Raw genomic sequence first — 13,588 nt, 5'->3', positions numbered from 1 at the left:
GTTTTCATCAGTGTTCTCCAGAGAGACAGAACCCATAGGATATACATGGAGAGAGATGAGAAGAAATATATTAGGACAATTGGCTCACTTTATTGTGGAGACCAAGAAGTCCCATGATGGGCCTTCTGCAAGCTGGAGGACCAAGGGAGATGGCAGCATGACTCAGGCCAGGTTGGAATTCCTCAGAACCAAGAAAGCTGATGGTGGCCCAAGGCCTGGGAGTGCATGGAGTGCAGAGGGTGTTGTTGAGAGTCCCAGAGTCCAAGAGCTGGAGAACCTGGAGTTCTGACATCTAAGGGCAGGGGAAGAGCATTCCAGACCCAAGAGAGAGTGAGAGATGAATTTGCCTTTCCTCGCTTTTTGTTTCATCCAGGACCCAACTAACTGGATGGTGCCACCCACATTAAGGGTAGATCTTCCCCACTCAATCCCACAATTTGCATGCCAGTCTCCTCTGGAGACACCCTCACAGACAACTCTGGGGCAGCCCAGTCATTCTAATCCACACTAAACCACCTACATTTCCCTTTCAGCAGAAGCACTGAGAATAATCCATGCAATGTTTAAGAATGTATAGTGCTTTACCAGCTATATAGGGATCGCATAATCCAATCATGGTGACATCCAAAATCAACCATCACAAATCCACCCCTTGTCAACTTGGCACCCATTTGCATTTCTTAAACCATATTTAATCTTCAAATAAAGATAGTGGGCCAGGCACGGTAGCTCATGCCTGTAATCCTAGTAGTTTGGGAGGCCTAGGCGGGTGGATCACCTGAGGTCGGGAGTTCCAGACCAGCCTGACCAACAAGGAAAAACCCTGTCTCTACTAAAAATACAAAATTAGCCAGGCGTGATGGTGCATGCCTGTAATCCCAGCTACTTGGGAGCCTGAGGCAGGAGAATCACATGAACCCGGGAGGTGGAGGTTGCGGTGAGCCGAGATCGCGCCATTGCACTCCAGCCTGGGCAACAAGAGCGAAACTCTGTCTCAAAAAAAAAAAAAAAAAAAAAAAAAAAAAAAAAAAAGGTAGTAACAGTGTCTTAGTTACATCTTGCATGACACGACTATCCTGCAACTTCCTCCAGACAGCCACACTGCACTGGCTGTGCATCAAGTTTAAGGATGGCAGGGAAGCTTCTCCCATGAGGCCTGCCTAGCAAAACCTTGCAGTTGCCTGTGGTTGGGTCTGAAAAGTCATGCACAGGATTTTGGCCTAGAGCCAGACTCCTGAGATTCCTGCAATCAGAGATAGGCGCTGATTCCTATGTACCCTTTAGCATTTTCAGTCAGTTTTTCAACAATTGCTAGGCGTTGTTTTAGGTACTTGGTCACATTCACGAAAGCCCTGTGCTCAAGAAGCTGCATTTCCCTAGATCACAGCCTGTATAATGTAACTTAGAGCTGACTCTCCCACATCTGTCCTGCTATATTGCTTAATCACTTGTTTTTTTCGTGAGTGTTGGCTTGTTCAACCTAAAATCAAGCTGCACACCATCCTAAGTTCACAGGTGGTTAGCATATTTTCTAATAAAACCAAAACTGGTCCAGAAGTTCCAGATTCAGAAGGTGGTAAAAAGTACAGAATTGAGTGCAATAAAACTCCATTTCAACACTCAGATAAGAATATTTAAAGAGTTAAATATGCTGAGAAGAATATTTAAAGAGTTAAATATTCAGAGAAGAACAGTTAAAGAGTTAAATATTCCGAGAAGAACATTTAAAGAGTTAAATATTCAGAGAACATTTAAAGAGTTAAATATTCCGAGAAGAACATTTAAAGAATTAAATATTCCGAGAATTCACAGAGTTATGCAGCCTTCAGGGCTTTGAGGAAGAGAAAATAACCCTTCCCCTCTATTGTGGTGGGTTAAGATCCCATTGAAAAATGAGAAGGAAACAAAGTATACATATTTAATATGTATATTAAATAGATAGGTATATGAAATAGTTAATATGTAAATTCAACATGTATATTGTATGAAATATACATACATAAATATTATATATTTCTATACGTTTATCTTCATTGCATCTGTTACTGAGAATGCTGAGTTTGAGAAGTTGCTTTGAGTCCGTGCAGAGTTTCACAGCTACGAAGCTCTTCTACAGGCAGCTGGTCTACAAGGCTGGAGAGTAAGAAGGGGGCTTCCGGAGGCCGAGCTGCTCCCGCAGCAGTGATAGACAGACATGCAGAAGCTGGCTGTGCAAGCTGAAGTCTTCCCAAAACTCATAGACTCCGTGAGGTTCCCTCTTCCCTTGGGGGAAGAGTGATTGAGTCGGCATGGAAAAAAATGATGAAATGTTCATGCTTTTTCCTTGACAGAGTAAAATAAACTCTTCCCCTTCTGTAGAAACTTGATGAGAAGGGAATACACACTTTCTACCACCCCAGCCTTCGAATTAGGAATGGTGATTATTCCAAACTCTGGGATTGAATTCCTGTTGATGAAAGGATATATATGTCATAAAGAAAGAATATGGGACATTTTTTTTTTATCTTACATGAGAAACCAAAAAATATGGCTCTTGATCTAGGGAAATTTACACCTTCATGCAGGATGCCACTGTCCATGTAATAATCAATAAAAAAAGGTATTTTAGATAGGTTTTAATTCAAATATGCCAAAATATAAACAGATCCTAAGTGATCTAAGAAGAAAAGAGTAAAAGATACATAGATTTACATTTTTTCAAAATGCTAGTTTAAAATTTCTAAATTTCTACTCATTTAAAAACTCAGCTCGCTTTCCACTAATGTGGTATTTATTATATTCCACTAAGATGGTCTATGATAAATACTCTTGTGTTTCTGCTAATCCTACAATCCACGTCCTCTAACTTCAACACCTCAGCCAGTTCCAAAACAAAGCAGACTATGGCTCTGGGGGCTAAGTAGGTGGGTGGAAGAAAAGGATGATGGGCAGACAATTGCCAGAGTCGCCTGAGAACTGAGTATTTTCCTGGGATTAGGAAGAGGGGACAACAGTTTGGAAACCTTTGACTTCCCTGGATGCTCACCCTGCCATGTGCTCCCCAGGATACAGACGCACAGCCAGCTGTCCCTGGATGTCCGGAACTCGGAGTACCTCACCAGCATGCCCCCGCTGCCTGCAGAGTGCCTGGACATCGACGGCGATTGGAACACCCTGCCGGTGATCTTTGAGGACAGATACGTGGACTGCCCTGCGACAGGTTTGTCTGTTTTGTTTTGGAAAGACTCAGGAATAAGGCTTTCCTGTGGGATTCCGACAGTGGCCCAGTTTGTTTATGTCCCAGCAAAAGTGAGACCAAATTAATGAAGGATTGTGTCAGTTCATAGAGAGGAAACAAGGTAATGGTTTGAAATGACTTTGTTTCCATGAAGGGGACAAACCGATCTAACAAAATAACCATGAAAGACTTCCTCCCTGACTCCTTCTGGAGTGGAATTATATGTAGTGCTTCAGCGTTTTCACCTGCAAAATAGGAACCACAGCCTGCCACCCCACACCAGAGTGACATGAAAGTCGGATGAAGATTCTTTCTTATCTTAAATGTGCCATTCAAATAAATATGATTTCCAGGTGAACTTTAAAGGCATTGGGCCAAAGGCTGGGCATGGTGGCTCGCGCCTGTAATCCTAGCACTTTGGGAGGCCGAGGTGGGCAGATCAACTGAGGTCAGGAGTTCAAGACCAGCCTGGCCAAAATGGCGAAACACTGTCTCTACTAAAAATACAAAAATTAGCTGGACGTGGTGGCGGACACCTGTAATCCCAGCTACTTGGGAGGCTGAGGCAGGAGGATCGCTTGAACCCAAGAGGCAGAGGTTGCAGTGAGCCGAGATCGCGCCATTGCATTCCAGCCTGGGCAACAAAGCAAGACTCCATCCCCCCAAAATAAAAAAATAATAATAAAAAATAAAGGCATTGGCCATTTGGGCCACTGTCTGTATGGAGCTGGCACATTATCCCCCTGTCTGCTCGGGTGTTTTTTCTCCAGGTATTTTGATTTCTCCCCATGGTCTACAGCTGTGCATATTAGGTGGATTGGTGTGTATGCATCATCCTGGTCAGAGTGAGTGTGGGTATGTGTGAGTGCACCCTGAGATGGGATGGTGTCTTGTCCAGGGCTGAGTCCTCCAATGGGATGGTATCTTGTCCAGGCTGATTTGTTTTCCTGAGCCACCAGGAAAGGGTAAAGTATGGAAGCACTCAGCGAGCTACCGTATTTCTGATTGATTGTGAACTACAGGTTGGCAGGATGTGCTCCTTACAATTTCACTTTGCAGACATTTATTCTTTCTAACCCACCACCACGACAACTGCCGTCACTCATCGAGTCACCAAATACTGGGCAAATCATTATTTGTTTTTATTAATTGTTCTTAAATGTATGTATATCTCAGATTTACTTCAGGGTTTAATATTAGAAGTGTTTTAAGTCTTTAACGATGTTTTGGGGATCAGAAATATGCCATAGGAACTTAGCTCTTGTTTATATCAATTAGCCTATGGTAAAACTGGTTCTGTTATACATCCTTTTAATTGTGTTATAGGTCAAAGTTTCCCGCAACCTACTGATGATGTTAAATGAGGACTTACTGTATTAATAGATGAATGATTCATTTCAAGGAGAAGAGATCACATGTTTGTGTGTATTGTTTGTGTATATGTATCCAGAGTGCAACCTGTTTTGCTGCTTTCACACAGAGTTTGTTAATGGACTGAGGGGTCAAGTGGGGAGTGGGCAAGAGGTCAAGGTTCATTTCTTGTCCTGCCCCACGGCCCTGCTCCTGGAAACCCAACAAGCTAAATTGTCCTGTGCTCCCTTCGAGGATCAGAAAAACATCAGGCCCTATGCTAGAGATTTTGGGTGTTTTATCTCTTTAATCCTATAAACAACCTCACAAGCTCAATGCCACAGAGAGAATCTGAGGCACCAAGTATAAGAATGTATTAAAGATCACAAGGCTTGTTAAAGCTGACGTTCAACCCCAACTCACTCTGATTCCAAAGTCCATGCTCTGCCTCGCTGTCTGTGCAAGGAGTTTTCAATCATCATGTTTAGCTGCCCATCATTTACATGATGCTTTAAAATGGCTAAATTTCAAAGATTCTGCTACCTGAGACTTGTAGGATATTTTAAAGATCCAAGTGACTTCCAAGGGCAGTGCAACCTTGCAAATACTTGGTTTTTTGGTTCTTAGTTATACCCTGACATCTAGTGTCAATACAGTGTGTGGCAGTTATAAAGTGTACAGGCCAGAGAGCCTCCAAACCAGCTGGTCAAAACAAGTTTAAAACATGACGCTGAGACGTTTTCTTCTGTGGGGTGTGTGTGTGCATGTATGTATGTGTGTTTGCGTATATATGTATGTGTATGTATGCATACGTAGGTATGCATGTATATTAATATGTAAATGTGTCTTCATTAGAGTTGTATGATTTAACTACAGAGAATCTGAACTGTTGGAGAAGAAATTTAAATTAATCGCCCACTAGCAGAACCTCTAGTATTATCATTATTAGGTTTTGTTGCAGATTGTCTTCCAGTCTTTTTTTCTGCACATATTAACATACATTCTTGTGAATGTGAATCTCAGTCCCTTGACTCACAGGTGAAGTTATAACACATATCTCTATTTTTTTAATAAATTAATTCCCTTGGCCGGTCACAGTGGCTCACACCTGTAACCTCAGCGCTTTGGGAGGCTGAGGCAGGTGGATCACCTGAGGTTGGGAGTTCGAGACCAGTCTGACTAACATGAAGAAACCCCATCTCTACTAAAAATACAAAATTAGCCGGGTGTGGTGGCACATGCCTGTAATCCCAGCTACTCGGGAGGCTGAGGCAGGAGAATCACTTGAACCTGGGAGACAGAGGTTGTGGTGAGCTGAGATCACGCCATTGCACTCCAGCCTGGGCAACAAGAGTGAAACTCCGAAAAAATCGGGCCAGGCGCGGTGGCTCACGCCTGTAATCCCAGCACTTTGGGAGGCCGAGGCGGACAGATCATGAGGTCAGGAGATCGAGACCATCCTGGCTAACATGGTGAAACCCCGTCTCTATTAAAAAAATACAAAAAATTAGCCGGGCGAGGTGGCAGGCGCCTGTAGTCCCAGCTACGCGGGAGGCTGAGGCAGGAGAATGGCGTGAACCCCGGGGGGTGGAGCCTGCAGTGAGCCGAGATCGCGCCACTGCACTCCAGCCTGGGTGAAAGAGCGAGACTCCTTCTCAAAAAAAAAAAAAAAAAAAAAAATCAATTAAAGATATAAATAAATTAATTCCCTCTCTGTGCTGCCACCCTGAAACATCAGCTGGAAAATCAACCTCAGTCTTTCTGGGGCTTCTCTGCCCACTCCTTTCTCACCACCTCTCACGTCAGTGCCCTAGAGTCAAACAACAACAAGACATGGTTGCAGGAGGTCTTTCTAGGATTGTCCGAACGTGTGGTTCCTCTAACCCATTGGTTATCCATATTTATGTTGTGAATCCCAAAAACCTGAGATAAGTCTCAGTTAACTTAGAAAGTTTATTTTGCCAAGGTTGAGGACCTGTGCCTATGACACAGCCTCAGGAGGTCCTGATGACATGTACCCAAGGTGGTCAGAGCACAGCTTGGTTTTATGCATTTTAGGGAGACATGAGACATCAATCAAGATACATAAGATGAACACTGGTTCAGACTGGAAAGGCGGGACAGTTCGAAGCCAGGAGGGGGCTTTCAGGGCATAGATAGATAAGAGACAGATGGTTCTATTCTTTTGAGTTTCTGATTAGCCTCTCCAAAGGAGGTAATCAGGTATGTATTTATCTCAGTGAGCAAAGGAGTAGCTTTGAATAGAATGGGAAGCAGGTTTGCCTTAAGCAGTTCCCAACTTGGCTTTTCCCTTTATCTTAGTGATTTTGGGGGCCTCAGGATATTTTCCTTTCACAATGTCATATTTTAGGACCAGCTTCTCTTTGCAGCTTCTGTGTTGAGCTTGAGGCTGGGACTCCAGCACAGCGCAGGTGTACTCATCTTCCTGGAAGAACAAAGGCAGTTACTCTCAGAGGCAGGTCTCTCTTCTCCAGGCTTCTCTCCACGGACCTCTGACCTGAGCCTTCTCTATCCCCCCAGACTACTTTTACAGAAATATCTGTACCCCGTCTCCAAACCGGAAGCTTCTCTTGAACTCCTTGATCTCACAAAACATTTTGATGATTCTTTAACCCCAGATCAAAAGCATGAGTGATAAAGGACTATTTTATCTTCCCTCAAGAACCCAGTGACCTTAATACTTATGCCTTGCCATGACGTTATCAGATACAATTATATTCCATTCTTCTAGTGTAAGGAAAAAAGGGAAATAAAAGATTTCCATTTTTATGTTAAAATAATAGCATTTGCTGGGCACAGTGGCTCATACCTGTAGTCCAAACTTCTTGAGAGGCTGAGGTGGGAGGTTTGCTTGAGCCCAGGAGTTTGAGGCTACAGTGAGCTATGACTGTGCCTCCTGTCACTGCACTCCAGCCTGGGTGACAGGTGAGACCCTGTCTCTAAAAAGAAAAAACAACTAAAGAAAGCCATAATAGCATTTGTTCATGGTCTGTGACAGTACCATGGTGTATTAGTATGTTCCCATGCTGTTGATAAAGACATACCCAAGACTGGGTAACTTATAAAGAAAAAGAGGTTTAATGGACTCACAGTTCCACGTGGCTAGGGAGGCATCACATGGTGGAAGGTGAAAGGCACGTCTTACATGGCAGCAGGCAAAGAGAGAATGAGAGCCAAGCAAAAGGGTTTTCGCTTTATAAAACCATCAGATCTGGTGAGATGTATTCACTAGCACGAGAACAGATGGGGGAAACTGCCCCCATGATTCAATTAAGTCCCACCAGGTCCCTCCCACAACATATGGGAATTATGGGAGCTACAATTCAAGATAAGATTTGGGTGCGGACACAGCCAAACCATATCACATGGCCTAACATGTGCCATGTGCCAGGCACTCTGCAAAATCTGTCTTTGTCTCTGCTTCCCCAACACCCACACCATGCCTCTCTATCCCAAGACAATGGGGAGGTTTGCCTAAAGCCTGAAGAGTTGGCCAGATTGTCAGATTGTCTGGTTTTGAGTCTTTCCCCCTAACGATTATTAACTGTGTGAAATTGGGCAAAAGGGGTTGTAATTTCCCCTCCATGGGATTGCTGTGACTGGTGGATTGATCAGTCCATAAAACACTTAAGAGAGCAACTGGCATAAAGGCATTCTGAATGCATGTTAACTAATACTATTCATTAGTATTTGACTCTAAATCCATTCTCTTTCAATTAGATCCTTTGCTACTTTCATTTTTCTATAGTTACAATAGTGAAATTAATTATTTGCTATTTTGGCAACTGACTTACTTTCTGCACTTTCTGTTTCCTGTCTTAACTGTTTGTGATGAATCTGATAAAAATTTTTTTTAATTCCAAGAATCTATGACCTGTGGTATAAAGACCAGATGATTCATTTATACAAGGCATTCAAGTTCGTCTATGGCGTGGGTTCTCTCTCTCTGTCTGACTTCATACCCCCAACACCTCACTCTTGTTCCATCCAGGTGGGAATGAACCAAAGCTGGAGCAGAGTGTGCCCAGCCTTCTGGGCCTTTGCCCATGCTGCTCCCTGTGCTTAGTGTGGCTCACTCCCTCCTTTTCTGAAGAAGCTCATTTCATATTCCCCAGCAGTCCCATTCTTTTTTTATTTTTTAAAGACTTTTTAAAAGAGATTTCAGGTTCCCAGTAAAGGAAAATAAAGAGGAAGGTACAGAAATTTCCTACATACCTCCTGTGCCCTCACATGCATAGCCTTCTTCATTATCAACATCTCCTACCTGAGTGGTGCCTTTGTTAAAGCAGATGAACCTCTACTGACACGTCATTATCACCCAAAGTTCCTAGTTTGCACGAGGGTTCCTTCTTTATGTTGCACATTCTATGAGTTTGGACAGACGTACAATGAGTGACAGGCATCCACTCTTATAGTATCATATACAGTAGTTCCATTGCTCGAAAAATCCTCTGTGCTTAGCCTATTTATCCTGCCTTCTCCCCAGTGCCTGGCAACCACTGGTGTTTTTACTATCTTCATAGTTTTGCCATAGTCCACATTATTTCGGCAGAAGAGATAGCTGTATCTGTATATGTTTCCCAATATTTTGCAAATCCCTTAAAGGTAGAGCCTGGTTCACTGTTGTAACTAGTACTCACTTTCCCTCCTGCTAAGCCACTGCCTAGGATAGGGATTTTTCACATAGAATGTGTCAAAGTACTATTTGTGGGACTAAATGATATTGAAGCAAATTTTTTCAAACCAATGCAAACGATAATGAGCATATTATTATTTGTTTTGTTGGAATTCTGTTCTATTCTCAATTCATCCCCTATGTACTAGCCATGATGCTAGCCTTGGGGCTATAGAAATTCACAAAACACCAACTCTTCTCTTTAGACTTGACAAAAGATGCACAAACAGATCATAGTATGGCAATAGGATATCTCGCACTGCATGTAAGTAGAAGGGAGGCTCGGAATTTGTTAGAGAAGGTCTAACTTGCGGTAGGTCATGGGAAGGGTATTGTAGAGAGAGGGAAGTTTGTTCACAGTTGCTTAAGATGCAAAGAATGCATCCTGGTAAGGAAGAGATCCATTATTTCCTTGCTGCAATCATAAACTTCATTCAAAGGCATCATGTCTTAATGTTTCCTGCAGTTAGCTATGTAGTGTCTCAGTGGTTTACTTCATGATCACATTCAATAGTGATTGCATCGATTTAACCTCTACTAAGACCATGTGGAGGATTTAAACTTTTTAAAGAAAATAAAAATCCAGTCCTTTTTTTTGTTTGATGTATATGTAAATTGAATAATATGTCACATGACTATTTCATGACAGCCATGATACAGACAGACATGAGAGGTTATTGTTTTTGTCCAGTTATGAATTCTTAGAAGGGAGGGAGGCAGAGAGAAAGAGAAAGAGGGAGAGAGAAGAAAGGAAAGAAGAGATAAGAGATTGAGAAGAGATTGAGAGAGATAATGGCTTACCTAAATAAAAACAGGAAAAGATCGTCTTTGGCTCCCCACCATCTGATTATGAAGATCACAATGATTCTGGGAGCTTTCCTGTGGTCTGAATGCTACAAAGGAGAGTTTCTCTGAATAGATTTCAAGCTTGGCGATATTTTTCTGAGAAACTAGAAATCTGTCTTCCCCAGGTGTAACATCATCTTGTATCATAACTCTACTTTGATTTATGACTGTAGAGCATGAAGTTTATTTTGAATCTTCCCATTGTAGAGTTGACCTCTAATAGGATAAGAGCTTATTTAAGTTCCATAGTTGCCCGAGGTCTCATCGCTGGTAAATGGCAATGTCAGAATTGAAAATCAGGCTTTTCTGGCTCTAAAGCTGTCTTTTACTCTGTAAGTATTGTGCATAAGATGGAGAAATGCTTTGATATTTACAAATGGGGATTATTACACGTACTTTGATAAGTTAAAACTTAAAGGATGACAGGTTTTGACAGCTTTTTGTTTGTGCAGTGCAGTTCTGACACTAACTACCCAGAGTCAAACTTCACCATCTAAGGGCACAATCCTTGATGAACCTGACCTTTAAATATCAGACACCAGGCCGGGCGTGGTGGCTCACGCCTGTAATCCTAGCATTTTGAGAGGCCAAGGCGGGTGGATTGCCTGAGCTCAGGAGTTCGAGACCAGCCTGGGCAACATGGTGAAACCCCATCTCCACTAAAATACAAAAAATTAAAAAAAATTAGCTGGGCATGGTGGCATATGCCTGTAATCTCAGCTACTCGGGAGGCTGAGACAGGAGAAACACTTGAACCTGGGAGGTGGAGGTTGCAGTGAGCCAAGATGGAGACACTGCACTCCAGCCTGGGCCACAGAGCGAGACTCCATTTCAAAAGAAAGAAAAAATAAATAAATAAAACCAGACACTAGCTCAGGGTTCCCAGGCCACCCATATACTGAACAACTGGCTATAAATTGTGCGTTTCCATAACCCTTCAGGTTCAATAATTTGTTAGAATGACTCCCAGAACTCAGGAAAGCATCATACATAGGATTGCATTTTTATTATAAAAGATACAAGTAACATCCAGTCAAAAAGGAGATCCATAGGATGAGGTCTGAGGGGTCTCAGACATAAACCATCTGTGCCCTCAGGACTTACCACCCCCCAGGCACACCAGTCTGTGTCATCACCAGAGACACTCATCTAAGCCTCAGAATTCAGAGTGTTTATCGGGGGTTAATTGTGACCAAGATCAATCTCCAGGCCACTCTTTCCTAGAAATCAGGCTAGTATTACTTGACTGAATGTCTTAACTCTCTAGTCACATGATTGGTCTTTCCGGTATGGCCAACCTCTAACCTGAACTGACTTATTAGCATATAGTGTTTAAGGATACATCACGAGTCCCTGGTTAGCATAAATTACCAAGACCTCATAAATACCAAAGACACTCTTATCATTTGAGAAATTCTAAGAATCCAGAGAGTATCTCTTAGGAATTACGAATGAAAAAAAGCCAAATTTTTTTTTTTTTTTAATTATACTTTAAGTTCTAGGATACATGTGCACAACATGCAGGTTTGTTACATATGTATACATGTGCCATGTTGGTGTGCTGCACCCATTAACTCATCATTTACATTAGCTATATATCACCTAATGCTATCCCTCCCCCCTCCCCCCTTCCCCCACCCCACGACAGGCCCTGGTGTGTGATGCTCCCCACCCTGTGTCCAAGTGTTCTCATTGTTCAATTCCTACCTATGAGTGAGAACATGCTGTGTTTGATTTTCTGTCCTTGCGATAGTTTGCTCCGAATGATGGTTTCTGGCTTCATCCATGTCCCTACAAAGGACATGAACTCATCCTTTTTTATGGCTGCATACTATTCCATGGTGTATATGTGCCACCTTTTCTTAATCCAGTCTATCATTGATGGACATTTGGGTTGGTTCCAAGTCTTTGCTATTGTGAATAGTGCCACAATAAACATACATGTGCATGTGTCTTTATAGCAGCATGATTTGTAATCCTTTGGGTATATATCCAGTAATGGTTTGGCTGGGTCAAATGGTATTTATAGTTTTAGATCCTTGAGGAATCGCCACACTGTCTTTCACAATGGTTGAGCTAGTTTACAGTCCCACCAACAGTGTAAAAGTGTTCCTATTTCTCCACATCCTCTCCAGCACCTGTTTTTTCCTGACGTTTTAATGATCACCATTCTAACTGGTGTGAGATGGTATCTCATTGTGGTTTTGATTTGCATTTCTCTGATGGCCAGTGATGATGAACATTTTTGCATGTGTCTGTTGGCTGCATAAATGTCTTCTTTTGAGAAGTGTCTGTTCATATCCTTTGCCCACTTTTTGATGGGGTTGTTTGATTTTTTTCTTGTAAATTTGTTTAAGTACTTTGTAGATTCTTGATCTTAGCCCTTTGTCAGAAGGGTAGATTGTAAAAATTTTCTCCCATTCTGTAGGTTGCCTGTTCACTCTGATGGTAGTTTCTTTTGCTGTGCGGAAGCTCTTTGCTTTAATTTGTCAATTTCGGCTTTTGTTGCCATTGTTTTTGGTGTTTTAGTCATGAAGTCCTTGCCCATGTAAATGTCCTGAATGGTATTGCCTAGGTTTTCTTCTAGGGTTTTTATGGTTTTAGGTCTAATATGTAAGTCTTTAATCCATCTTGAATTAATTTTTGTATAAGGTGCAAGGAAGGGATCCAGTTTCGGCTTTCTACATATGGCTAGCCAGTTTTCCCAACACCATTTATTAAAAAGGGAATCCTTTCCCCATTTCTTGTTTTTGTCATGTTTGTCAAAGATCAGATGGTTGTAGATGTGTGGTATTATTTCTGAGGGCTCTGTTCTGTTCCATTGGTCTATATCTCTGTTTTGGTACCAGTACCATGCTGTTTTGGTTACTGTAGCCTTGTAGTATAATTTGAAGTCAGGTAGTGTGATGCCTCCAGCTTTGTTCTTTTGGCTTAGGATTGTCTTGGCAATGCAGGCTCCTTTTTGGTTCCATATGAACTTGAAAGTAGTTTTTTCCAATTCTGTGAAGAAAGTCATTGGTAGCTTGATGGGAGTGGCATTGAATCTATAAATTACCTTGGGCAGTATGGCCATTTTCACAATATTGATTCTTCCTATCCATGAGCATGGAATGTTCTTCCATTTGTTTGTGTCCTCTTTTATTTCATTGAGCAGTGGTTTGTAGTTCTCCTTGAAGAGATCCCTCATGTCCCTTGTAAGTTGGATTCCTAGGTATTTTATTCTCTTTGAAGCAATTGTGAATGGGAGTTCACTCATGATTTGGCTCTCTGTTTGTCTGTTACTGGTGTGTAGGAATGCTTGTGATTTTTGCACATTGATTTTGTATCCTGAGACTTTGCTGAAGGTTCTTATCAGCTTCAGGAGATTTTGGGCTGAGATGATGGGGTTTTCTAGACATACAATCATGTCATCTGCAAACAGGGGCAATTTGACTTCCTCTTTTCCTAATTGAATACCCTTTATTTCTTTCTCCTGCCTG

General features: G+C 42.1%; 1 protein-coding gene across 4 annotated transcripts in view; it reads left to right on the top strand.

Annotated features, from left to right (window-relative positions):
• Window positions 1–13,588, top strand: part of FAM135B (family with sequence similarity 135 member B) — a 364,989-nt gene that overhangs the window by 324,010 nt on the left and 27,391 nt on the right. For all 4 annotated transcript variants that reach the window (XM_030794947.1, XM_012506834.2, XM_030794946.1 and 1 more), the window contains one exon: window positions 3,045–3,199. In XM_030794947.1, the coding sequence (XP_030650807.1) occupies window positions 3,045–3,199 (155 nt within the window). The remainder of the gene's footprint in view (window positions 1–3,044; window positions 3,200–13,588) is intronic.

Source organism: Nomascus leucogenys, chromosome 16 (genome assembly GCF_006542625.1).
Source record: "Nomascus leucogenys isolate Asia chromosome 16, Asia_NLE_v1, whole genome shotgun sequence".
Lineage (NCBI taxonomy): Eukaryota > Metazoa > Chordata > Mammalia > Primates > Hylobatidae > Nomascus > Nomascus leucogenys.
This window is presented reverse-complemented; position numbering and strand designations above follow the sequence as displayed.